Below are 27,526 nucleotides of genomic sequence, written 5' to 3'. Positions count from 1 at the left end.
TATTTTTACGATATTTTTCTTGTAATTATTTTATCTTCAATTAAGCTTCTCAACTAATTTTATACTTTTGTTTTATACTCAGATTACAAATACGTACACAATATATATGTGTGTATGCATGTATGTAAGTAGTTGTTGTTGACAGTATGTGGAAAATTGTAAAATCTTATTTTTGTGTTTTGTTTTTGTTTTTCTCTTTTTCATTTTTTCATTTTCTCATTTCTTGAACTTTTAACTTAGTTTGTTGCATTGTTTTTTGTAGGATTTGTGTTTTAACTCCAAAAATTCAGTTACTTTGTAAACCGTTATTTTCTCATTTATGTAGGTCGTATATATGTATGTAGTACAAAAGTAAAAGGAAATAAAACAGTAAAAATAATGTGTAAATTTGTAAATGTGCTTTTAAAAGAGATTTGAAATTTTGCATTCGTTAAAAAATTTTGGTGGCCAGCACGCGGCAACCGAAGGAGAAACGAACAGACAATTCAATTATTTTGAAGGTCGTTGGCTACCACAATTTGTTGTTGTTAAAAAAAAAGGTATGTTGTAGACGCACAAGCACGGTCAAGCTTTCTTTGTAGTCTGCAGCGTCTGTCTCCACTCGTTGCATTGTTGGTGGTGTTGTGTGGTTGTGCGTTTTTTTTTTGTGTAATAACGAAACTGAAACAACTTGTCTACAATTTTACTTTCAAGCAGCTTCAAGCGCTTTTGGAGTGTATGTTATTGTTTTTGTTGCTGCTAGAAACTCAAACGCTAAACACCACTCCTCCGAAGGTGATTTACTCTTTTTGTTTTTTTTTTTTTGTTTTTTTTCGTTTCAACATACAGACAAACATACAACAGTTACTTATTTACGGTATAGACTTTTGTACACAAAACGTCACTAGAAATTAGTTAATCCAATCCAATGGCTTATTATATGCAGGACATAACACACTTGAGTAGATTCGTATGCATGTGTGTCTATGTGTGTCTCTGTGTGGACACATCGTTGGTGTTGTAGGCAGGTGTTGAGAGACGGAAGCGGCAACGTGTTGTATTTGCTGCAACGAAACGCTTGGATGGGTACTCCACGAATGTGTGTGTGTACTTGTTTCTATTTGGTCTGTATGGTTGTTGTAATGCTCCATTTTTTAGCTTCCCATGAAAAAGTAAAACTTTGTATTGTTTCATATTGCCGTTTGACTGCGCTCGCTGCTGTGTACAGCCGCAAAATGTTTGTGTCTCTGTGCGTGGTACGTATTGGCGAACCTACGAGGCTCGTTAAGTTTTCTGTGCCACTCTCGCCATGCCAGCCTCAGGCTTTTTAACTGCACAACAAGCCTGTTCTATATGTATGTATAACTGCTTAAACCTAAACTTTGTTGTTCCATCTCTTATGTATACGTATGCTTCTGGCTTTTTTCCCATTTTGTTTTTCAATTATTTGTTTTCTCTGTTTTATTGGTTATAATCCTGTTTTCTTGCTTTTAAATTATTTCATTTCTTCTATTTGGTTACTTCAGTTAAATTTGCACTTTATCAAAGTTATAACCGATTTGTTTTTGTTGTTTTAATTATTTTGCTGTTTTTGTTATTACTTTGTTTTTGAGGTGGTTCAATGAGAAGGGCTCTGCAAGTACAATATATTGAGAAGAGAAGATAATAGTGAGAACACATATTGGATTGTCAAAATATTGAAGCAGCTAAGCAGAAGAGCTTTGCGGGTAGACAAGCAGAATAATAGAGATGATCATGATGAAAATATTATTGTGAGAAATAGGGTGTACAAATGAGGTTAATAGTATAAAAAAAACTAAAAAAAAAATAAAATTAAAAAAATAAATAAAATTAAAAAAATAAATTAAATTAAATTAAAGTTAAAAAATAAACAAAACCTAATAAAAAGTATAAAAATAACTATCTAAAATAAATAAAAATATAATAAAATAAAACAAAAAATTAAAAAACTATGTACTTAAAATTAGACAATTAAATCAAATTGAATGAAAAATTCACTAAGTTATTATAAAAAAAAATATATAAATAAATATATGTACATAAAAAATGGATAGTTAAGAAAATAAAATATAAAAGAAAAATAATAAAATAAAATTAAAAAATAATAAAAAATATATTTTATTAAATAAAAAAAATGAAAAAATAATAAAACATATATTTTATTAAATAAAAAATATATAAAAATATAACAAAAATAATAAAATAAAACAAACCAAAAAAAGGTAATAAAAAATATGAAAATAAAATTACATGAAATAAAAATTATAAAAAATTAAATAAAAAAATAGTTAAATAAAACAATTAAAAAAGTAAAATTAAAGTAAATAAAAATATAACTATTTAAAATTATAAAAAGTAAAACAAATAATACAAAAATTTAAAAAAGATATTTAAAAATATAAGTATCAAAAAAAAAAATAAAATAAATAAAAAAAAAATAAATTAAATAATAAATTAAAACAAAAAAGAATAAAATAAAACAAAAATACCTACTTAAAATTAAATAGAACTAAAAATAAATTTAAAATATTATATAAACAAAAATAAAAAAATTAAATATTTAAAAAAAATATAAATAACAAAAATAAAAAAGATAAAATATTTTAAAAAAATGTAAATAACAAAAATAAAAAAAATATTAATAAAATCTTGAAAACAAATTAAGAATAATATATATGAATATCAAATAAAAAAAATATTAATAACACAAATATCGAATGAAATATTTTATAATAAAAAAATAGAATTATTAATTATAATAGGAATTAAAAGCAAAAAAAAAAAATATAAATACTTAGTTGGGATTAGACTAAAAATATATAAGATTATCAACAAAAAAAAAAAAAATTAAAAACAATTTAATTGAAACAATAATTTCAAAAAAAAAGAAAACAATATAAAAAGTGATAAATTAAAAAATATTACAAAAGAAATTACCAAATTTAAAAAGTAATCATAAATACTTATTTGCAGATTATACTAAAATAAAATATATTTATCAACCAAAAAAAAGAATAGTAAATAACCATAGATGGATTATAAACAATTACGCATATACATATGTACATATATTTTGCCAATATCTGTGTAGTACAATGAAATCAAAATATAAATATGTGTAAAAGAAAACATTTATTGACTCATTCATATGGACATGCACACATTCAGGTTTCTTTTCGCATGCGTTTTGTTGTTGTAAAGGATGATTACACTGCCTCATACATAACAACCCATCATACATAAATGAAAACTGCAACTTATTTTTGGTTGAAATTGAAAAATTTAGCAAATATTTTTTTTAAAGCAAGTTTTTGTTTTTTTTTTTCTTGTTTATGGCATAATTTAAACCGGTTGATAATATTCATTACACTAGAAGAAAAAAGGAAATATATAGATTATGTTAAATGAGTGCAAAGCAAGTGAGCAGATAATAAATATATGAAAAATGTGTTATGCTTATTTAGAGTACAATAGCGTTAGTGCTGTGTGCATGTAAAGATTAGTAAACTTAATATTAATGCATTAAATTTGATTAAGCGATGCATTAAATATAATAATAAGCGCCACTAATAAAAAATACTAATAAAAATGAAAATTTAATGAAATGATGAATGTGCATAAATAAGCAATTAATAAAATAGTTTTAAGCAAAGTAAGCAGAAAAATAACATTACAATGCAGATAAAGCGCTAAAACTGTAGTAACAATATGAAGCAAAGTAAAAATGTATTAGAAATTGAGTATGTTTCGTACTTCGCAGTCCTGATCTGGATACACTTGTCTGAACGTTCGCTCGATGACTGCATATCTGTTGGGACGTTAGGAATTACACAATTATTAGCAATGGTATTGCTGGTGCAAATGCTAACAAAATTTACTTACTTTGACTGTAAGCCGCCACCAGGAGGAAGACCTTCAATTTCCTTATTCTGTAGTGCTTGCAATAAATCAAAGTACTGGTTGACTTCATTGCATTCTATCTCATCTGTAAGGCAAAATAAAGATGGGAATGGTTAAGAAAATTTTAATATTTTTTTTTTAGTTGAAAAAATTGCATTTATATTATTTCATTATATTAAAGCTAGGTGTTAGTTGAAAATTTTATTTAAAAAAAAATTACTTAAGAAAAAAATCGCTATTTTGGTGTTAATAGTAATAAGTGATGTGCCAAATAATAGTTATTTCGAAAATCGTTCATAAATTTATTGTTTTTTTATAACAACATTTTATTGTTACTGCATTTAAAAATAATTTTTTTATAATGCATTGCAGTATTTTTTGTTAACTAAAGGTTGTAGACCAACTTGATATTTCTAAAAAAATTTTGCGTTTTGTTAAAAATTTCAAAAGTTAAATTATTTAATAAAATGTTTTTTTTTTTTTGTTTTATAAAATACAAAAACAGTTGCATGCAAATATTATTTTTGTAAATATATATAAAAAAATATATATTTACAGTGAAATTCCACTCTCGCTTATTTAATAAAATTTATTACAAGATGCACAATAATATTGTTCGATAATTTGAAAAAAAAAGGTATTAAACTAAGAAGTTCTGGTCTTTAGTATAACTATTTTCGAAAACTAAATATGAACTTCCCTAACTCGAATCAACATAATCCACAAAAAAAATCTTCCGAGTTAGGGAGACTTCCGAGTTACGGAAGATAATTTATATGAAATTTGACTTCTATTGCCAATTCAAGAGTTCGAGTTAAGGAGTTATTGAAGTTCAAATTCTGTAATTATAAAATTTCGTTTATGAGCTCTATAATTTGTACTGTAAATTGCAAGTAAAAAGAACTCGAGTTCCGACTAACAAAATTTTAGAAGCCACTAAATACTTCACAGCCTTGGCATGCATTTGACTTGAATTATGAACGTTATAGATAATAAAAAAATATTTAAAAAATAATTAATATTATTATAATACTTGCATTAATTAACTATTGTTTTTTTTTACTAATGATAATGTTAATTGTGAGTAGGTATAACAATATAATAATCTTAATTTTAGCAAACAAAATAAAAACGAATTTTGATTTAACGTACCTTATGCTCACGCTCTTTCTAAACGCGTTGTTTCTACAAAAAAAAAACACAAACGCAAATCTACGATTGGTTGAAACCTTCATTAATTCTTATTTCATTAATATTCAAATTGCTCTTGCAACAGAACACTTGACGTGTTTCTTAACGAATGCGGACTGTATATGCATGATTGCAAATCAAAAACAAGCAATAATAATAAGAATAAACTCAAATGAAGTAAAATATGTGTGAAACACAAAATTAAATGACAATTAAACTCGCGCGCAAAGCAAAAGTAATGAAATTTTTAACTCAAAAGCAATGTGGGTTAAAAATGTTTGAGATTGTGTTTCGTTGCACTTTCAAAAGGCAGCACACGCGTTTTGTTGTATATATATATGTATGAGTGTAGATAGACAAAATAGTACAACTCGTTCGGTTAAATTTCTTTTGAGTTTAAAATAGGAATTTATTTCTTCAACTTGCAATTATGAGTGTGGACACGCATCAAAATTCATTTTTACATTTTTTCTACAAATACTATTCGTAAGTATTTGGCATATGTTTGTTATATATATTTCCGTTTCAATTTTTTTTTTTTTTGTTTTTGCTATTTGCTATTTTGTTTATTATATAATACTAGTTTGCATTTTTTTAATATTAAATTCCGTTTATATAGTCGTACATTACAAATACACCTAAATAACTGCTAAGACTGTACAGATACTTAAGAGGTTTCGCGCCTCCACTATTTGCTATTTGACTTAGAAATATGTAATACAGAGTTGTAGAAACACAGAACGCACAGCAAATATATTACGATTTTGTTTGTTGCGTTTCTTTGCCTTATTTATGTGTATTACAATGCGTAAATTATCGTTTAAAAAGTACTAAGCAAATATTGCAATGTTTACGTGAGCATAAGGACGCTAAACTTAGCTAGATAGAGGTTGGCAAAAACAATAATGTTGTTGTACTTGTTGTTGTTAGTTGTTATAAGTAAGCGAGGTTGTGTGTGTGTGTGTATGTGTGTGGAAGTATGGACACGCATCAAATGCTTAAAAATTAGTTTAAATATTCAAATTACTGTTATGCGCTATTTCTACAATATCTTTTTGTAAAGCAAAGGGTTTGCAGAGGTACTTATGGTATATAAAGAAATTGTACTGCATTTACATTAACTTTGCCGTAAATTATGCATTTACTTCGGTTGGTATTTTAATATTTTCACTGTACTGAGCTTTAAGTGTAATACTGTTAATTAATTAAACACAGCTTGTGCATTTAAACTCTCAAATTAATATAACAAATCTTAATTTCACTGCACTTCACTTCACTTTAAAAACGTTCGGTGGCTTAATTATTACGGTTTTTGCTCAATTTTTTCTATTATTTGTTAAATTTTCTAATTATTAATTTGTTGTTAAATAATTGTGTATCTATACATTTTCTGCAATTTTTTTTTTTTTTTTTTTTTTAATTTTAGTATTTACATTCGCTATTTTATACTATATTAAATAAACGCTAACAATGCTAGCTCGAGCAAACGCCTTTTCTCTCTCAATTGTACTAATACAACTTGACACATTTGACTAAACTAATTTTAACTATGTTCGTAAGTATGTAAAATTCTTTGGTATGTTTCTTTGCTTTACAAGCGTCATACAAATTTCAAGAGTATTCTTGCAGATGCTTCAATTAACTATAGTTAAAGTACCAATTGTATGATTTATATTTTTTTCTTGCGTGGGACAATGGATAATACACATGTAGGTATTATATAGAATGAATGGTTACACAATAAACATTTTAGTCGTAGGAGTAATCCTTGGCAGTTATTGTAGCAAACAGTGAATATTTTGTTATTATGCAGCCACATTATAGGTAACGACTAGAGTTTTTTTTTTGTTATTTGACTAGAAGAAAGTAAATTATTTGCCGCAGTTACACGGTGAAGGAACAATTATTAATGAATACAAGAAAAATTAAAGCCAATTAAATGGGCTAATGACTAGTAGTTCGATTTGGCGTTTATCCTACAAACTAGTTACACATTTCACTAATGCGCAAGGGATTCATTTTTAACACTTTCGTGATTTTTTCGTAATTCAGGTAAATCGGTTAATGACGTCATATGTATGTGTATACACGCTGGCACATACATTGCTCACGTCAAACTATAAACTATATATATGTAGATATCATTTCAGTTATTGCCTTAATGTTTATGCGCTACGTACGCCACATAAGTTATGTACTAAGTACATGAACTGACAATTTCACTAGTACACTTATTATTATTATTATGTATGTTTAAAAACAAAAAAGTCGACTTAGACAACCTCTTGTTAGTTTCTCGATTTGCCTCTCCAACCGTTTTTCCGCTTCTATGGCTTCTTCAGTTGGTTGTGGTGCGCCTGGGAAGGTGATAATTATTATGCTCATGTTATCGCGGCTGCCCTGCAATGTCAAATATAAAAATATTATTATAAGCACTTATTTTATGAAAAAAAAGTATTTTTTTGTATTGTTTTGGCGCACCTTGTGCAAGCAGGTATCGACGACTTGATTTGCTATGTGCTCTAAATCGCTCGTTAGCCTCAGCCTCGAATGGACAAAACTGCAAACATCCTCATTGGTCATAACATCCCATATACCGTCACATGCTAAAACTAAAAATTCATCTGTATCCTGGCGACTTTGGCAAAAAATCTCTGGTTCTGGCGACACTAATTGCTCGCATGGACCTTTTTCCCTAACATTTTTGAAATCATAATCGCCCAACGCACGCGACACAGCTAGCGTACCGTTAACACGTTTTATCATAACACTACCGCCTGCATTGTGTATACGCTCTTTTTCCTCGGGCAAACTCGGTTTGTGATCTTGTGTGGCAAATACCGGTACACCCTGTCGGCATAGCACTGCACGCGAATCACCGCAATTCGCTATGTAAACTTGTGTGGGCGATATGAATGCACACACTGCAGTTGTGCCGCCACATTTTTCAGCATCTTTCGTCAATTCGGGCAACACTCGCATCACTTCATCGATGTGCAGGAAACCGCTACGTATACCCTTCACGTGGTCACCGTTATTAAATTCATTTGTGTTAATGATACAGTCGAGCAGATGTGAGGCGCAATGTTCCGACACTTTACAACCAGCATGTCCGTCAAAGACGGCAAAGAAACTCCAATCTTCCAACCGGCTACTAAGACCGATGCGTGCATAGTATGCGTCCTCCATTTCACAACGCCAGCCCTGCATGGAGCTGACACCGAAACGAAGTTTATTTCCTTCCCCATGGTCGTTATGTTTTGCAGTTTTCGGCTTATCCAGGAAACCGCCCATCGCCTTTGTGCATGCTAATAGTACGCGGGTATCAAAGTTACTCAGGCGTTCGGTGGTTCGATCGCTCGGTTGTTTTTGTTTTGATAGTTTGGTTACGTTGAATATGCTTCCTTTTAATTTCAAATTATACGTGTTGGTTTTGAGTTAATTGTTTATAGTCGCTTTGGAGACACTGCTTACGGAATCGATTGTTTCGCAACTGTCTGAAATGTGTACGAAAAGCAACAATCAATACAAGTACGCAAAAAATACACAAATAATTTGATAAGTTCTAAAATAATAAAAAAAAATGTCAAATTCATTCACTCTAAATATAATATATAAGCATTACAAACGCATTTATATATCTTTTAATACAGTTTATCACTGCCTAAATTTTAAGCACATTTTTTAGACGCAGTCAGGTGAAAAACTACTCAATTTATTATTGCTTGAAAATCTATTTTCTTCGAGTCTTCGATATTTCACATATTAACCGATGCAGCTGAGTTGGAACGTCACTTTGAAAAATCAATGATTACACAATTAGCAAAGACGAGCGCATTTTGTATATAACTCACGCAATATCCCAATAATAAAAGGCCTATTTATGCGGCAAATGGTTGTAAATACGTTAATATAGTTTGATCATTGGAACCACAAACAAACTGAGCCTACACTTGTGTCATCAGACAAATTTGCAGACAAATTACACTGCACTTGCTTAGTATGTACATCTGTTTACATATATGTGTATAAATAATCACTGGCGCATATGTTCTGCAAATAGTTATCTTCAGAAACGAACTTATTTTCCATTTTTTTTAATTTAGTACCTCAACTCGTGAACATTATATCACTTTACTTATTTAAATAGGTATGGCATGGACACCAGCATATAATATTTAAACTGATTTTTTAAACTATACGCACATTTTGAATATTTTATTTCCACACTTTACCTTTTTTTTTGGTGTTTATATTGGTTATGTGAATGTTCAAATAATTTTCTTTTACGGATTAGCAAAATAAAAGAAAATTTTTGTGTATAAAAAAGAAAAACATAGCGAGCGCGTTAGTGTTCGAATGTGAATAGAAAACCCGATTGTCGTACTTCTCTTTGTACATTGTGATTTGGTAACAAGCGGAGCACGAATTTGTTTAAAGTGCCAAAGAGGCACCTTCATTTGTTAGTAAACGTCCACAAATGACTCGGAGAGAGATGGAAAATAGAGAGCAAAGGAAAATGTACAAAACACGAATATAGTTGAAAAGTTATTGACAGAGTGGTGCATAATTAATTTTATGATAATACAAGGAACGTTTATTCGCAATAACGGAAACAAATCAGTAACAAATTTATTGTATAAGTTTATATATGAATGTAGACGGATTGGAGCACATTTATTTTATACAAATATTTATTAAATAGCAAAATGGTTTAACTTAGGCAGAGGCACTGCCTGCGTATAGTAACCGGCTATCATTGTAGAAACTTGCTCTCCAACATCTGACAACGGTCTTATCTTATAGGTGTACATTTCTAACGATGAAATCAGTTTTGGCAATAAGTTTATTAGCCAGAAGTTTGTTTAAAACAGATGGGAGGCGATGAATTTCGGTTCCTCTCATACAGTTCAATTCACATACCGTTAGTATACCGTTGTCCTATCACCTTAATATTTTAACTTTTATTTTGAAACTACACAAACAACAACCACTTGATAGAGTTTGTTGCAATTTAAACTCAACACAATCAGCATTTTGTCAACACACTTCAGATGTGAACGCAATGTTGACTGGTTTCCGTTGATAGCTATCTTCGGGAAAGAGGTGGGAAAATAGCCGTAATGATGCACAAACAGCCCCTTCTCATGCATATACGCACATGCTCCCACACGTTGGGACCCCAAACACTCTTTTTAGACGCTCGTAAACGTTCTCTCGATTGCTCCTCTTCTAAAATTAGACAACAATATGACAACATCACCAACCAATAGCAAACGACTGTTACGGCGAATCCAACTGTGCCATTTTTTGCGCGAATAATATGCTTTCAACCGAAAATGTTTAATTATTATATATTCTCATCTTTTTTCCAAATTTATTTCGTTTACTACCAATCTAGACACTCAAAACTAAACGTTATTTTTGTTTCACATTAAGCACACTTGAAAATGTTATACTTAACATGAGTGCACAAAGTGAAAAAAATCTTTGGTTATGGCAGTCGAGTGGTTCGGCCATTTCTCATACCAATGCCATGCGCTTCTGCAGTTTTATTAACATTGGAAAATTATTTGCAAACACATGGATTATACAAGGAAAATTCTAAATTTAATAGGGAAAATAGGATTCATTCAATAACGTCTATGACGCCTCCAAATCGCTCACCTTGCCAGCAAACCGCACCAATATGAATTCGTTAACGATCAACGAGAACGTATTTCTATTGTTAAATGTTTTTAATACATAATGCACTTACTACAATTACATTAAACATTTAAAAATGTATTATTTTATTTCATTACTAGTTTGCTGTTTTCAGTGACCTTTTGCCAACAATTTTTTATGAAACATAAACCATTAAACTGCACGCAAAAACACGACCATGGCAAAGACAGTAAAGATTTAACAAACGAGTGAATGAGAATAAATAGCGAATGCGAAAAAATGGTGATGGCGGCATAGGTTGCCACTGTTGCGAAAAGCTTTGCTGTCAGCTGGAAAAAAAGTTTACATCATTTGTTTTGCAACATAATATTGCTCAGTACCACATTAGACTGTAATAGTCACAAAACGACATGTTTCGCAATTATTTGTTCGCATTTGTTTATCATTCTAGTTCTACTCTAGTAGATCCAACTAGAAAATTCATAATTTTTATGGATTTGCTATGTGGTAACACACAGTGCAGTTCACAATGTGCATCATCTCTCAATTTAGCACAGTGTGTAAGCACCTTAATATTTTGTTTTGTTTAAACTGCGGCTAAAATAAACCAATGCGTGTCCATCATAGCGGAAAGTTTTTACTTCATTGCACTCCTATTATATTTCCATTGGCTTTTAAACTTTAAAACTTTATCAGGTGTCTAGCATTTAAGTGTTTTAAATGCATATGTCAATTCTAACTTCCAAGGATATATTAATTAAATTTGTCGGTGCAACGAATAAGTAGAAAATAATTGTTTTGTGTGTATAATTTCAAATTATTAAGTACGATGCCGACTATTAAAGTGACACCATTAGGAGCTGGTCAGGATGTGGGACGCAGTTGTCTGCTATTATCAATGGGTGGCAAAAACATCATGCTTGATTGCGGCATGCACATGGGTTACAATGATGAACGTCGTTTTCCCGATTTTTCATATATCGTACCAGAAGGTCCAATAACGAGTCACATTGATTGTGTGATTATTTCTCATTTTCATTTGGGTAAGTAAACAAAAGCGTAAGATGAAGTAATATGATTGTGAAATGTGTTTGCTTTTCAGATCATTGCGGTGCCTTGCCATACATGTCTGAGATGGTGGGCTATTCCGGTCCTATTTATATGACGCATCCAACTAAAGCTATTGCACCCATATTATTAGAGGATATGCGTAAGGTGGCGGTAGAGCGTAAAGGCGAGTCCAATTTCTTCACTACACAAATGATAAAAGATTGCATGAAAAAAGTCACCGCTGTCACATTGCATCAAAGTGTCATGGTGGACAACGAGTTGGAGATTAAAGCCTACTATGCCGGTCACGTGCTGGGCGCCGCAATGTTTTGGTTACGCGTCGGTTCGCAATCGGTTGTGTATACGGGCGACTACAATATGACACCTGATCGGCATTTAGGTGCTGCCTGGATTGACAAATGCCGGCCGGACTTGTTAATTTCTGAAAGTACATATGCAACAACTATACGTGATTCGAAACGTTGTCGAGAGCGGGATTTCCTCAAGAAAGTGCATGAATGTGTAGCTAAAGGAGGAAAAGTCCTGATACCGGTATTCGCTTTGGGACGTGCGCAGGAGCTGTGCATTTTATTGGAAACATATTGGGAACGTATGAATTTGAAATTCCCCATATATTTTGCGCTGGGTTTGACCGAGAAAGCGAATACGTATTATAAAATGTTCATTACATGGACAAACCAAAAGATACGTAAAACATTTGTGCAACGCAATATGTTCGACTTCAAGCATATTAAGCCCTTTGATAAGGCGTATATTGATAATCCAGGCGCTATGGTCGTATTTGCTACGCCGGGTATGTTGCATGCCGGTTTGTCATTGCAGATCTTTAAGAAATGGGCACCGAATGAAAATAATATGGTTATCATGCCTGGCTATTGTGTGCAGGGCACAGTAGGTAATAAAATTCTGGGCGGTGCGAAAAAAGTGGAATTCGAAAATCGACAAGTGGTGGAGGTGAAAATGTCTGTGGAGTATTTAAGTTTCTCCGCACATGCTGATGCAAAAGGTAAAAGCAAATTAAAAATTTATTTTTATTTTAGTTTGCATATAAAATAATAAAAATATACTTGCAGGTATTATGCAACTAATACAGAATTGTGAACCGAAAAATGTGATGCTGGTGCATGGTGAGGCTGAGAAAATGCAATTTTTACGCACCAAAATAATGGAGGAGTTCAACATTGAAACTTATATGCCGGCAAATGGCGAGACTTCCGTTATTTCTACACCGGTGAAAATTTCCGTAGATGCATCCGTATCATTGCTCAAGGCAGAAGCCCGCGTATACAATGCACAACCGCCAGATCCGAAACGGCGTCGCCTCATACACGGTGTACTTGTTATGAAAGACAATCGTATTATGTTGCAGAATCTAACGGACACACTAAAAGAATTCGGTATTAATCGGCATGTAATGCGCTTTACGTCAAAGGTTAAAATGGACGATCCTGGTCCACGTTTGCGTACGGGTGAAAAACTTTTCGCGCTGCTACAAGAGAAACTAGTTGGCTGGACTGTTAGCATGCAGGAGAGTTGCACGATTTGTGTGGAAACTGTTGAGATCAAAGTTGAGGAGGATGAAAAAGACCCGAAACACAAAACCATACTTATAACATGGACCAATCAGGATGAAGATATCGGCGCTTACATATTGAATTTGCTACAAAATATGTGTTGAAAATATTTTTAATTTTGTGCTCTTTCTTTAGCTATTAATTATCTTTCCTAGTTATTTTTGAGAAAATACAAAATTTCTAATAAAATATATATATAGGTATTTTTATTGTTGTACGAAAATTGTAGAAAAAACTAGTTAATTTGTATCAATATATCAATGTATGTTAAAAAAAGTCAAGTCGCACTGGAAAACCCTTCTGTGAATTTTGTACGAAAAATAAAACAGCTGACTAGTCAAGTGGACAATATATATACAAAGCATGTATGTATAATGTTGTCGATTTAAGTGAGCTTCGAACGCGCCACCGGCGCTGCTGATGGTGAAGCAGCGATGTGGGACGTTATACTCTTGCCAGGAAAATATCGGACATCGTTTAGCGCGTTGGTGGCGGTGGTGGAACTGCGATTTGCTGAATTGCCAGCTGTTGAGAATAGCAAAGTGTTCACCGAGGGTAATTTTTGGTTTGTTGTCGACTGCGTCAGTAACGGCATTGTGTTCATCGGATGTAAATAAAAGTGGTTGATAATCGCCTGCGTAGTTGTTGGCAAGGTGTTCGCATTCGCCGGCACTATTTGCGTTGTGACTTGCGGCAACAGGTGTTGTAAATCGGCGGCGGTGGTTTGGTGTGTCAATGAACTATTGAGACTAGTTACTACTTTTGGACATTGGCTGTTCAACGTAAATGGTTCTAAACTGAAGCTATTCGCCACACCAGCTGTCGTTTGCATATTGTCAATATTATTTATGTTGACAGACTGCAACATAGGCATGCCAGACGGTGTTGTCGACAGTTCGATGGATGCTGGTGAGGAATATGGCGAAGATTCCAATGATGAACATAATAGCCGTTGATTCATATCTTTCAATGCACCTAAAATGGAATAACATATTTAGTAAAACCAGCAAAAAATACAGCTGAGCGATGAAACTTACTATGCTCCTCTTCTTTAATGCGCGTCGACGATAGATCCATGGGATCGAATTCACTTTTTATTTTAAAATGTAGCGCCGCTGTAGCCTCCGATGAGGAAATCGCATTGTCGGTGTCCATTGTAACGGCGGGTTGTGCAACATACAAGCCGCATTCTTCCATTTCGAGCGCCTGCTCCATAATAAGCTCTTCGGCTGAGGTGATGCTCAGATCGGGGAAACCACTGATTGCACAACGCGTATCGGTTAGTAACGATATGCTCGCTTGTGAATTGAAAATGGCATCGACTTCGGTATGTTCACGTTTGATTGAAGATAGCAAAGTCGGTGGTGTAGGAATCGTTTTTTGCACTTGTTTGGGTGATGGTTGCTTTCGCTCACGCTTTGGTTTGGCCGTTTTGCTTGTGCCAATTTTATTCAAAGTGTTATTCAATGCGCCAACCGCTGTTGTTGGCTTTAAGTGTTGTGTCATTGACAACGGTATCGAAGTCATAACATTGCTCGCACGCGTCACTTCGGTTTTGATGTTTGTCGGCAATGTGGACACCGCAATTGTAGGCAAGGGATGATCATCGCTAATCGCTACGAGCGGCGGTGGTTGCGCATTTGGTGCAGCCTGCACTGCAGGCGGTTGCTCTGATTTTTTCTTGCGCTTAGATGCTGGAGTTTTTGGCGTTGCTGCATTCGAATCAGCAGTTTTGGTATTTTGCACTGCTGTTACTTTATTGGTATCGTTTGCAACTGGTTTCGTTGTTTGAGAAGCTTGAACTGGCTCTGTGTTAGCCTCGGCGGCTTTGGCTTTAGCCGTTTTGGTGGACTTTTTGGAACAATAGGAGGGAATATTTTCCAAATGCTCGCCCGTTTTATGGTCCACTTTGTGACGCCGACGTGTGTGTTTAAGCCAGTTGGGGAAGTTGGTGAAGTCTCTTGGGCAATAGTTGCATTTGAATGGCCGTTCGCCAGTATGTATATTCGAGTGCTGTTTCAGCTTCGAATTACTTATGAAGGATTTATCGCAGACGTTGCAAGCGAAAGGTCTTTGCTCGAGATGCACCAGGTTATGGACCTTCAGACAACGTTCTGTTTTGTACATTTTGCCACATTTTTCACAACGGTAGGAGCGTGTTTGTGCATGATATTTTTGGTGTCTTTGCAGATGTGAACGTTCTTGGAATCTAAAAATTGATGTGTTTCTTAGTTTCATGTTAATTGTGGAAATAAATTTGATCAGATAATTACCTCTTTTGACATTCCGGACATTCATAAGGCTTCTCAGCGGTGTGGATACGAGAGTGATGAGTCAAATTGATCTTTTGTACAAATTTTTGGCCACATATATCACAGCCGTATTTCTTGTTATCACTATGGATTTTTCGATGCATCCACATGCTACCTAATTTTAGGCTAAAATGAAAGAAATTTTCTTGTAAATTCTATATTTCATATTAAACATGTATAAATTTCCTTACCATTTTCCACATTCGGGGCATTTTTTCCAAGCATCTTTACGTGGATCAGTTGAACGATGTGTTTTAACATGTTTCTTTAAAGCTGCTTCCTGTTCGAAATCGCTATTACATACCGGACATCGGTAGTGTACGCGATGTCCAACAGCCTCGTGCGTGGCGTACTCGCCGCGTCCCTGAAGTATGAGACCATCACAGTCCAGGCACGTATAGACCGGTTCGGCAGCATTTGCACCGGTTTCCTGGGATCCAGGTTCCTTTTTACCTATACCAACAGTTTCAGCCTTTGTTGTTGGTGTTACATTATTACTACTATTACTACTACAACTTGGTGTATTTTTTTCGGACACTGTAAAAATATTGAAACTAGATGATGAGATCGATTGGTTGCTACTGACTACAACATGATTGGTGGGTGCACTTTTGATATCGATTGTTTTATTTTCAATTGTTTGTATATTATCCACTGCTGCGTCGTCAACATGTGTTGCATTCAATTGAAATGCTTGATCCAATGTGTGCATTTCCTTCTTTAAATCGCGTTTAATTTTTTCCTTTGACGAGCACCGCTCGGTTTGTCGTTGTGCTTCCGCCTGGTAAGACTTTGCCAATAATCGTTTTAATGGTGACGGCGTTGGTGGCGGTGCTTCGGGTCTTAGAAAGGTACCGCTAAAACTAGGTTGTGGCTTCTCCTCCTTGATTACTACACCGCCTATAATTTTTGTGTCAATGCCACCACTGCTACACAAATAGTTCTTATCAACATTTTTAGCTTTGCATGCATAATCGTCATTTGGCAAAACGTCAGCATTTGAACTATTGTCATCGAGACCATCATCACTTAAACTGGCACAAACCAAATGATGTTGTACATCATCACTTGCATTCGTCAATTCCAAGTGTGCATTTTGCGCGCTTTCATCCAAAACACGCCAAAAATCAGTACTTGATAGACTATTGGTGCTGGCTAGCATTGCGGCCGAATCGCCGCTAATGGTGACGCAGGCAGATAAATCGATGTCCAGCGATTCATCTTTAATATTTGAATCGAAATTATTTAGACGTAGCAGTGAACTTAATATTTCATCGTTAGCACCGACTTTGGTAGGTGTATTCGGTGCTAGATTTGTTGGCGCTGATCTTGGTTTTCGCGGCATTTTTTTGCTGCTTGGCGCTTCTTCTTTCATTCTCGTTTAGACTGTAAGCTCCACTGTTGTTGTTGGTCTTGAGGTTATGCGGTTTTTTACACCTCGGCGTGCACTAAGCGGTTTACAAACACGAAACACACAATTCACTTAAGCAGTACGTTCATAGCACAAGACGGTGCCTATAAATTCACAACAATTAAGCGTCGTTTATAAAAGAATTTCACAAAAATTAAGATTAATTACGGAATGACGCCTTGTTTATTTTGCACACATACGGAAATGTTCGGAAAGTGTTTGCTTGCAAACGCCATTTTGACGAGTGCTGCCAAGTGTGGTTGGTTGTGGCATGGAAATGCGTTCGGCATTTGGGTGTAATGGTAAAAAAATGTGCAAGAGATTAAAATGTGAAGAAAAAAAACGTGCAAATAATGTAATTAAAAAAATGTATGAGTATATTTGTATATACATATATATTTTAATATACGTTTTTTATATATTTATTATTAGAATAATTTTTTCTAGTTATTTTTTTATGTATAAAAGCAGAGTTATGAAAATTGACAATCAAATAGCTTGCGCCTGAAAGTGTGCTACGTTATTTTTATATTGGACAAGCACGTTTTTATATTTTATATTTAAAGAAAAAATATTGTTTTTTCTGAGTTGCTGTTGTTGTTGTATTTGTGTTTCTGTCTTTTGATCTACTTAAAAATAGCTAACAGTGATTATCTTATTACTTAGTATATATGTATATTTGTATTTAAACATAATACTAAATTATTATTTGTTAAATTAATAGTTGTTGTAATAACATATATGTATATTAAATGCGCAATATCTCAGAATTCAGAGATAATTGCATAAAGAAATTTACATAATTTCATATTTTTATATATTTTTTATATTTATTTTTTTATTTATATGTATGTATGTTCATAGCGGCATCTATGTTTGTTTCTGTATGTGCACTCCATTTAGCCATCGATATTAATGAAGTTGTTCAAATTGCAAATAAAATTTACAAGCCATACATACGAGTACAACATGAATGGCACAATAACAGCATTATACTGCAACAACAACAACAATGCAAAATCAGATTAAACAACAAACATGTTGTTTGGCTATAAACACAGTTCAATGCAATTCACCTTAACAGCAACAACAATTGACCCATTGGATATGCATATGAGCAGGCATTCAGTCAGTCATTATGTGGACATACACATATACATACATGCATACATATGTACATACACATACAATAAATGCATATACCCTCTAGGAAATAATAAAAAAATGGAGTTAGGTTAGATTTCCGTAATATTGGGATTAATAACTGTAAAGTAGCAAATGTATAATTTTCAATTTTTTTCATATAACAGTGGTTTTGAAACTACTCCTAAAATTTGCTCTCAAAATATTAATAATTTTGTTAGAAAAATAATATATTTCCTACAGGGTACAGGGTGTATTAAGAACTCAGTTTCACTGTATGCAGCACAGATCCAATATTTATCATTTGTCTTTATTGGCTAAATGCAAGTATGTAAGCATGATTATATGCACATTTAAATACACATACATACATACAGATATGTAGATATGTATGAATGCATGGCCGCAAGTGCATGCATTACCATCTCAGCAGTACTTTGATATATTTGTCTAAAATGTATTAATATGTAGGAATGTGTGTGAGTTTATTGTTGTTGCCGCTTTTGCGTGGGTTGCACCAACCAACCTTGTTTGTTCATCTCGTTTAACTGAGATATTTCGTTCATTCTGCGCTGCTTTTGCCATTTAGCTGTCCGTCGGTCCAAAAGTACATACGAAATACACGTCCGTCCGTCCACTTCGGTAATGTCCGGCGAATCAACATCAAAGGTTGACGCCATTACACACCGATTTGGCTGCAAATACATACATACATATATATATACATATAAAGTAGAGTATCTGAGAATCCGTGTATCTTTGTAGAAGAATGTTTCAACAATTCAAAAATGTTTTTAAATAGATATATCTAGTCTCTAGACAGTTAAGATCTTCACCTATACACAATTACTTCGGATATTTAGACAGTTCTTTTCAAATATCTTGCCAATCTCCATACACCCTCTATGGAAAGAGAGGAACAGTACCAGTCACGCATTGCCCATACGAGCTCTTGGGACAGCTGAATCTTCGGAAATTCTAACATAAAATGGAAAATATAAGATTAGGAACATGTAATCAGGGCGAATCCGCTGGAAAAGACACGCAGCTAATTTTTTTCACGGATGGATCGAAGATTGTGGGAAAGTTTGAGGGGGAGTCTTCTGTAAGAACCTTTTCATCAAATTTTGTTTCTGAGTCTGGTAATCACGCCTGTAGTGTCTTTCAAGCAGAGGTTGCTGCAGCGGTAGATGAAGCTCCAGGGTTCGGGGTCACTTCGCTGAAGTGTGCTCAGAGATAGTTAAGGAGTGTCTATAAACGATACGACGAATCGATAGAGTCAAGTTATTTCACATTCAGATTTGTTTAGGTACCTGGGCATCGCGGGTCCGTTGGGAACTGCAGAGCTAATGAGCTCGCAAAAGATGGCATCCGTGTTCCTATTACACCATGCTGGGAACGAGTCGGGGGTTTGTTGTGGTCTTTTTAGCGCTGAATCAATGGACCTCTTGTGAGTTAGGTAAACGCTAGTTAACAATCAGAACTTGCTCGTTTGCGACATCCTTTTGGGACTAAATTGTATTACAAGAGGGCGGCTGTGGGATTGGGAGTACTCACTGGATACTATGGAATAGGCATACGCGCAACGAGGTCTTGTCGAGCGCAAATTGCTGTATGAAGGAAGACATGGTGGAAATATCAAGTAATTTCCTCCTCTCTACCCAGTGTTCGTAAGACTGAGATAGAAACATCTCGGTAGTTACTCCGTTGATGAACCAAGTGGATTGATTGGAATGGACATTAGTCGCTTCATACAATGTGTAATAGGCTCAAAGCGCTTCTACGATATTTAAGGGCGATCTTTGCGATCCATATTTAGGAGACTTTTTGGCATAACAATGGACCCACGCCTTTAGCTGTTCAAATGGGACCCTTGTGGCACTTGACGCGTAATAATTTAATAATTAAAAGAATGAGCTCTTCACTGACTGGATCTTTTTTACAAAACTGGACTCTTAGTTGATAATCTAAGTCGTCTCTCTGCGAAATTTTTGGTGAAAACAAACTTTTTGTGTAATTTTCGTCATATTTATTGCATTTGTGTCGATTCTGAATGATCTATATTTAAACATAGCATTTAGTGATAAAGCCTCACATGACCCCTTATGAAACCCCTTATATATTTTAATACCACATATGAAATCGCATATATACAGATAGGATGGTTAGCCTAACTAAGGCCTTAGAGAGGACAATGGAATGCGTTCAATCAGTTCTCTGTCTAGGAGAGGTAATAATGAAAATAAAGCAAGAATGTTTTCCAAAGCCCAAGTGAAGGAATATTCGATCGTGGTACTCTCCCTTCACCGAATATCATTAATCCTTAGCTAGATATCGGAGAGTGGCGAATCGAATAAGCAACTGTTATAAATACGATAAAAGATTATACTAACTTTATTCCAAAAGCAAGTAGCTTTTTTGACGAAATTAAAAAAGAATAAAGGTCTGAGCTATCACTCACTAAGCTTAGCTTCATCTATCTTTGGAACACATTGTTAGCCTTCATCGATTTCTCGGAATTAAGGCAACGTCATTTCCGCTCATAATTTGGCTTTCTGCACCAATTTAAATATTTGCAATTAAAATAACTGTAAAAACGGTCAAAGAGATTGGGAAAAATTATGCAAAGTGATTAATTTTGGCAACTGAAGACAATAGTGAAATGCTATTCATGTCTCCAGCGAAACAAAGCGATGTCAACGAGGATCGTTAGGCAGCTCACTCAGTGGGGGAACGTCTCTTATGAATATATTTGCCAATAAAATTTTTGTTTTGTATGTCTGTGTGCTCTCAACATTCATACATTTTTATCGAGTGAACAATTTGTTGTGAACATTTGTATGCGCCTCCAAAACAACAACAACAATAACCAAAATTTTTCAACAAACTCCACAAGCAACTCTGCTGCTCTCCGCGCTGCCGCTTGCTGCGATCGGCGTCTACAAAAGCTTGCGTGCCCAACGTCTTAGATAAGCATCGCTTAGGCAGAAGCTGTCAAAATATAACAAATATGTACTTTGTGCGCCAAAGTCCAAGCCGCAGCCAAATGCCTGCAAAAGACCCAAAATCTCCGTTCGATATTTCTTCGTAGATTGTGTTGTTGTAGGTTGAAGGGCGCTCTGATCGCCAAAAAGGATCTTCATCAGCGGCTTTGAAGCGGCCTAGCAGCATTTTAACAATATATTACAGTGGCTTTTTCGGGCTCTCATGCAGCAGCAGCGGCAAGAAAGTATACATAGAGCACAATAAAAATATCGTGCGATATTCAAAATTATTGAGATCATAAATTTGCAAACGTTTAGTTGTTGCATGCCTCCGCGTCGGCACCTTAGATTATATGCATATGTTTGTGGTGAAATTTCGTTTAGCCGCTTTAAATAATAAACAATTCATATATTTATGTGTTTGAATGTATGTGTGTTTGCATAAGTGAAATATCGTAATTTATCTCGGCTTATCAGCGCCGATCATCGTGCTTTGTTCGTGACTGATCAACAAGAGAGCTGTTTGATGTGATTGAAAATAGGCTTCTCGTAAATTTTTAAAAAATTTAGCTATAACTTTTTCGAAATTATTTTAATCGCTTAGAAAGTATTTTATTTTCAAGAAAGTAAGAGTTCGAAGAGAGATAATACACTGTTTCTTTACGATGAATTATCTGTAGTTCCATTGTAATGGATTGAGGTCAGTCCTTATAGGGGACTTTTCCTGGAGAAAAACACTCCAAGTCATCTTTTTCGGAAAAGAGTTTGGTATTGGGAACGTGAAGTTAATCAATATAACTTTAAGATGTATCATCTTCAATGGTTTTACCTCTTCGAAAATTTGAAGAAAAAACATTAACTTCGGCTGTACCGAAGCTAATATACCCTACACAGGTGCATTTCTTTTAGTAACTATGTGTTTAAGCAAATCTAAAGACGTAAGAAAAAGTAAGTAAAAAAGAAAAGTTTCCATACAAGCCATTGATTCCGATCGTTCGGTTTGTATGGCAGCTATATGCTATAGTGAACCGATCTGAACAATTTTTTCGGAGATTAAATTATTTCTATGGGCAATAACTCACACCAAATTTCGTGAAGATATGTAGTAAAATGCGGAAGTTTTCCATACAAGCCCTTGATTCCGATCGTTCAGTTTGTATGGCAGCTATATGATATCGTGGTCCGATATCGGCAGTTCCAACAAATGAGCATCTTCTTGAAGAGAAAATAACATCTGCAAAATTTCAAAACGATATCTTAAAAACTGAAGGACTAGTTCGTATATATACAGACAGACAGACAGAGAAACGGACATGGCTAAATCGACTCAGTTCTACATACTGATCATTTATATATATACTTTATAGGGCCTCCGACGCTTCCTTCTGGGTGTTTTATTATACCCTGTTCAGGGTATAATGAAATGAAAAAGAAAGATAATTTGTCGGTGGATATAATATATATCAGATTAGATTTGATTTGTAATATTTCTGAAAACCTCTTGGAAAGATTTAATTCTGAATTCATTAAATTCTAAGATTTTCTTTGGTGAGCTTAAGAAATACACCTCAAAAACTTTACTTTAAACAACTTTGAGGTGGAGATGACACTATGTTCTTTAATAGTTATATCCAAGACGAGTTTCCTTAACTTTCTGAGTTTCTGCCGTGATCTCTGAGTGCTGTCAGAAGGCTAGGGAGATGTTGCAATCTCAATTGCTTAATTGATTCAACGGTAATGTATATGTGATAAGTGATCTCTGCTAGAACAGTTTAAAGAGTGTGCAATGCTTGATAAGCTCATAAGCGTATCTGATGATCTAAATCGAATCTACATATATAAAATATTGTGTTGATATTGGACTTTAACATATTTTAACATTTACCGATCAACCTGGATCTGAATATCGTCGGTGCTAAAGATCATAATACCGCTACGTTCTGTTAGGGGTTGCTTATTACTTGGAATAAGTAACGCGCTCCATCATTGGACCTACAGATTCTCCAAAGAGTGTTATTCTTTGTTTAGAACACAGCAGTGGCATTTATCTTATGCTAAAGTTCTAAGTTCTATGCCTTAAATACATATCTTTTTGACTTCTACTTCATTATACATACATTTCCGAACCATCTGCTCAAAATTTCAATGAAATTATTGATTTTTCTATGAGGGAAAGGTGAAACTTATCTTTTTTGGCTCTATTGAGTAATCTACGGCTCTTAAATATGGTTTCGTTAGGATCATGGAAAGACACGCTCTTGGAATATTTTACAAAATTCTTTTGTTCAGGGTTTCAATAAGTTCAAAGAAATGAAAGTGTCTTGAATGGACAATCTTTGACTTTTCACTTACTTCTCGACGTTTGGTCGGCAGGACAGCTTGTTTTTTAAAGGGTTAGTGGTAGTCAGACACGAAAAAATTATAATTTTCAGTATTTTTTTTTTTGCTATTGAATAATTTTTTGAAATTTGATGTCACGAAAATTTGAAAAAAAAAAACATTTATAATTTCCAAAGTCATAGCTGTTTGCGTTGACCCAGTTCCAAAAAAAGGTCCTTGCGGTCACGAATCACATAAGTCTTTGGAGTTTATCTAAAATCAATCGGGCAAAAGCAATTAGAAAAATTAGTTTTATAAATATATAATCCTGGGACTGATCGAAGTTTTTTTTTGTTGTTTTCAAAAATTAACAAAATGGCGCCCTCAGGAATTTTTTTTTCTAGATTTTCGGGGAAAAAATAAAGAGTTAGTTTAAAAAACGAAATTTTTGAAAAAAAATCTTCGATCAGGCTCAGGATTATTATGTATTCTAAAATCTGTATAAATCTCATTAAAATCTACTGAGCGGTTTTCGAGTTACAGTTGTCTCCAGTTCAAAAAACATAATTTTGAGAAAAACGGATTTAAAGTTGCCCGAGCGCTATTTGCTATTGTAAAATAACTCGAAAAATCATTATCAAATCAGTAAAATCTGTATAAATCTCATTAAAATCTACTGAGCGGTTTTCGAGTTACAGTTGTCTCCAGTTCAAAAAACATAGTTTTGAGAAAAACGGATTTAAAGTTGCCCGAGCGCTATTTGCTATTGTAAAATAACTCGAAAAATCATTATCAAATCAGTATCAACTTCAAATTGTCAGTGAATATTTTTAAGATATTACACTTTTTTGAAGATACTGACTAGCCCTAACCCTTTAAGATTGACATATAGGTTTGAGTTTCTATTTTGTGAAAACATCAGTTAAATTCTACTAAGAATAATTCTCTAAATAAATTTCTTTTTTTAAGTTTCCAACAATTTACAGGTATTTAAGTATTGGAGCGCTAATATATTTATTTGACATTTTTAAGAAATCGATCTCAGTGAACCACAGACAGATACCAGAAAATATATCTAACTCAGTAATTATAAAAAATACATATGTAAGCATGTTAAATGAAATGCAAAGTGTGTGTGTAATTAGATATTTATCAGCTTATAGTACCAGCAAAACATTTTGTTGAACAACTTTATTATTAAGGATCTAACAGGCAAAGTGTTGCAACATGATTGATGCCACAAACAAAGAATTTATGCAGTCAAGTGAAAAGATGTTTGTCATTAGTTAAATGTCAATTTTACGTGTCCGACTTCGCTGTGCACAAAACAAGTGAACAAACGAATATAAACATGCTGCTTACAACATACATACTCACATATAAGTATGCACATATATATGTATGTATGTGAGTAAGTGTTTATATGTATGTATGTGTGCTTGTACTTGTGTGTTAAACAAATGAACAAATGTCTTCATTAGGCATATAAAAGACTTTGAACAAAAACAAGGACCTGTCTACAAGGTACTCAAATGGAGGCAATTTATGAGCAACACATACATACAAACATACACATTCTGGATACAAATAATTCTTGTCATTTTACATTTAGGTGACATAAAGAAGTATCATGCGCCTACTAATACGCAATTGCAGTAAACAAAAAAACAACAGCTCCACTATATATATGCCTAAAAAGGTAACTGCAGGATAACAACAACACCACTCTGCCCCCGATTCGATTTCATGCATCCTATCTGATGACATTTTTATTGATTCGATAATGTTGCAACTACCTGTTCGCTTAGAGCCACACGAACACACACATACATACATACATTACGCTAACACTTAGGCACTCAGTTTGTCGTTTTTTTTCGGAAAATTGTTGGAAAGTGTTTCCCTCCCTCCGTCTGCTGCGTCAGACCGTGCCACAACGCTAATTAATTGAATACAGGAGCTCGAAACGCTCCGTTGGAATGTTGTGCTCGGGGCGTTGCGTCGCCTAGCTACTGGCTGGCGTTTGTCGCACCGATCCGCACTCGGTCGCTGTGTCGCTTATTATTTTATGCGTTTTATTTACGCGTCTTTATGGGTGGATATCGTGTTTTTATCGTTTGTGTACATCTCATCAAAGCCAATACTTTGATCTTTATTGAGTCGTACATGCCACACAAACACACACACACCCAGAGAGAGAGAGATCTCTCGTATGTGGTAGCCTTAATTTGTCCTTTATTCCTGGAATTACTGCTTAGCATGTTTCGTACATTAGTTTTGCTTATTCCAAATTGGAATTTGATGGCTTATCAGTGGGTCCAGTGCGACCACTTGTGTGTGGTAAAAAATGACCTTAACCTTTTTCTGTTTCTAAAATATATTTAATAAATGTAATTAATTTTAATTTAAGAACCGTCAATCGTACTATACAGTTTTGTAGGGGCGTTGCTTGTCTGGTCTGGTCCCTTTTGTGACATTTCAATTAAATTGACATAAAGTAGCATAACGTCGAAGGTTACGCAATCATGCCTTCTCTATTAAATGTATTTTAATGGGTGGAGGCTCAGTTTATCCAACAATCGTACAACCTCGAGCTGGTCGAATAAAGCGCTTCCAAGAAGGCAGACTACTTTCTAGTTTGGCCGCAAGGATAGTATCGATAGTTCTTAGAATTATATTTATTTTGTTTCATTAATAAAAATATAGAGATTAGTGACTTATTTTGAAATAAATTCAATTTAAACTAAAATAAATAGTAATTTAGTCTTATATGATCTAGAAGATACGTTAATTAGGTTAAGCTAATATCCATAGATTTGATGGGATTCGTAATTATTATAGTTAACAAAAATTCCAAATTCTGTTAGTGCTATATAGTCAAATAAGCTTCCGTATAAAGTAGATTCTATAGTTCTTAACTGAGTCTAAAAAATATAGTTTTCAAAAAGCTTTTTTCAGATTTTTTCAGGTACAAATTAATTTATCGATATATATATATATATATATATATATATTTGGCGTAGAAACCGCTTAAGCGATTATAGCCGAATCCATCAGAGCGCGCCACTCGTTCCTCCTTCTTGCTTTTTGGCGCCAACTGGAAACACCAAGTGAAGCCAGGTCACTTTGCACTTGGTCTTTCCACCGGAGTGGAGGTCGTCCTCTTCCGCGGCTTCCTCCAGCGGGTACTGCATCGAACACTTTCAGAGCTGGAGTGTTTTCATCCATTCGTACAACATGACCTAGCCAACGTAGCCGCTGTCTTTTTATTCGCTGAACTATGTCAATGTCGTCGTATAAATCGTACAGCTCATCGTTCCATCGTCTGCGGTATTCGCCGTTGCCAATGTTCAGAGGACCGTAAATCTTACGCAAAACCTTTCTCTCGAAAACCCCAAGAGTCGTCTCATCGGATGTTGTCATCGTCCACGCTTCAGCGCCATACATCAGGACGGGAATAATGAGCGACTTGTAGAGTTTGATTTTTGTTCGTCGAGAGAGGACTTTACTTTGCAATTGCCTACTCAGTCCAAAGTAACACCTGTTGGCAAGAGTGATTCTGCGTTGGATTTCAAGGCTGACATTGTTGGTGTTGTTAACGCTGGTTCCCAAGTAGACGAAATTATCTACTACTTCAAAGGTATAACTGTCAACAGTGATGTGGGAGCCAAGACGCGAGTGCGCTGACTATTTGTTTGATGACAGGAGATATTTCTCATTCACCACCAGACCCATACACTTCGCTTCTTTATCTAGTCTGGAAAAAGCAGAAAAAGCGCCGTTTGTTGCTTCCGATGATATCAATATCATCGGCATACGCCAGCAGCTGTACATTCTTGGAGAAGATTGTACCTTCATATCTATATCTTTCGGGAGCTTTCATCAAAGCTTCAGTGGATACATTGTTTTTGTTGTTTTTCATTTTTATATGAATTTGCAACTATAACTCGAAAA

At 34.2% G+C, this 27,526-nt stretch overlaps 3 protein-coding genes across 9 annotated transcripts; 1 reads left to right on the top strand and 2 right to left on the bottom strand.

The window, feature by feature from the left end:
• Positions 1-177: 177 nt before the first annotated feature.
• On the bottom strand, positions 178-11,048 carry Ppm1b_1 (protein phosphatase 1B). Of its 7 annotated transcripts, none has more exons than XM_011179387.3 (6): positions 10,759-11,012; positions 7,573-8,588; positions 7,374-7,491; positions 3,883-3,985; positions 3,754-3,808; positions 178-1,612 (listed from the first exon to the last, which is right to left on the bottom strand). In XM_011179387.3, exons 2-6 carry the CDS (start codon positions 8,383-8,385, stop codon positions 1,598-1,600), a joined length of 1,104 nt encoding a protein of 367 aa, XP_011177689.1. In that variant the 5' UTR covers positions 8,386-8,588; positions 10,759-11,012; the 3' UTR covers positions 178-1,597. The 7 variants fall into 7 exon arrangements, with proteins under 7 accessions (XP_011177689.1, XP_011177685.1, XP_011177683.1 ...); XM_011179383.3 differs by lacking the exon at positions 178-1,612 and adding an exon at positions 3,114-3,369 and having other exon boundaries at positions 10,917-11,048; XM_011179381.3 differs by lacking the exon at positions 178-1,612 and adding an exon at positions 3,114-3,369.
• A 277-nt stretch (positions 11,049-11,325) lies between these two features.
• On the top strand, positions 11,326-13,596 carry LOC105209145 (integrator complex subunit 11). Its single transcript, XM_011179390.3, has 3 exons — positions 11,326-11,801; positions 11,861-12,835; positions 12,903-13,596. The coding sequence occupies exons 1-3, from the start codon at positions 11,588-11,590 to the stop codon at positions 13,505-13,507; spliced, it is 1,794 nt and encodes a 597-aa protein (XP_011177692.1). The 5' UTR covers positions 11,326-11,587; the 3' UTR covers positions 13,508-13,596.
• LOC105209144 (serendipity locus protein H-1) lies at positions 13,347-17,407 on the bottom strand. Its single transcript, XM_054225902.1, has 5 exons — positions 17,295-17,407; positions 15,907-17,230; positions 15,677-15,841; positions 14,441-15,612; positions 13,347-14,378 (listed from the first exon to the last, which is right to left on the bottom strand). Exons 2-5 carry the CDS (start codon positions 17,088-17,090, stop codon positions 13,789-13,791), a joined length of 3,111 nt encoding a protein of 1,036 aa, XP_054081877.1. The 5' UTR covers positions 17,091-17,230; positions 17,295-17,407; the 3' UTR covers positions 13,347-13,788.
• Between the last annotated feature and the right edge of the window lie 10,119 nt (positions 17,408-27,526).

This window comes from Zeugodacus cucurbitae, chromosome 2 (assembly GCF_028554725.1).
Source record: "Zeugodacus cucurbitae isolate PBARC_wt_2022May chromosome 2, idZeuCucr1.2, whole genome shotgun sequence".
NCBI lineage: Eukaryota > Metazoa > Arthropoda > Insecta > Diptera > Tephritidae > Zeugodacus > Zeugodacus cucurbitae.
Note: the sequence above shows the minus strand (reverse complement) of the source record. Positions and strands in the feature narration are given on the sequence as shown.

What these genes read in the sequence shown, in the direction of transcription:
- Ppm1b_1 (XM_011179383.3), bottom strand. Translation starts at nt 8,385, where the DNA reads ATGGGCGGTTTCCTGGATAAGCCGAAAACTGCAAAACATAACGACCAT. An exon ending in AATCGAGAAACTAACAAGAG is followed by an intron (nt 3,986 to 7,373) that starts GTTGTCTAAGTC and finishes TTTGCCTTACAG; the next exon opens with ATGAGATAGAATGCAATGAA. An exon ending in ATCCAGATCAGGACTGCGAA is followed by an intron (nt 3,370 to 3,753) that starts GTACGAAACATA and finishes TTTTTCTTCTAG; the next exon opens with TGTAATGAATATTATCAACC.
- LOC105209145 (XM_011179390.3), top strand. Translation starts at nt 11,588, where the DNA reads ATGCCGACTATTAAAGTGACACCATTAGGAGCTGGTCAGGATGTGGGA. An exon ending in TATTTCTCATTTTCATTTGG is followed by an intron (nt 11,802 to 11,860) that starts GTAAGTAAACAA and finishes TTTGCTTTTCAG; the next exon opens with ATCATTGCGGTGCCTTGCCA. An exon ending in CGCACATGCTGATGCAAAAG is followed by an intron (nt 12,836 to 12,902) that starts GTAAAAGCAAAT and finishes ATATACTTGCAG; the next exon opens with GTATTATGCAACTAATACAG.
- LOC105209144 (XM_054225902.1), bottom strand. Translation starts at nt 17,090, where the DNA reads ATGAAAGAAGAAGCGCCAAGCAGCAAAAAAATGCCGCGAAAACCAAGA. An exon ending in TGCCCCGAATGTGGAAAATG is followed by an intron (nt 15,842 to 15,906) that starts GTAAGGAAATTT and finishes CTTTCATTTTAG; the next exon opens with CCTAAAATTAGGTAGCATGT. An exon ending in TGTCCGGAATGTCAAAAGAG is followed by an intron (nt 15,613 to 15,676) that starts GTAATTATCTGA and finishes ATCAATTTTTAG; the next exon opens with ATTCCAAGAACGTTCACATC.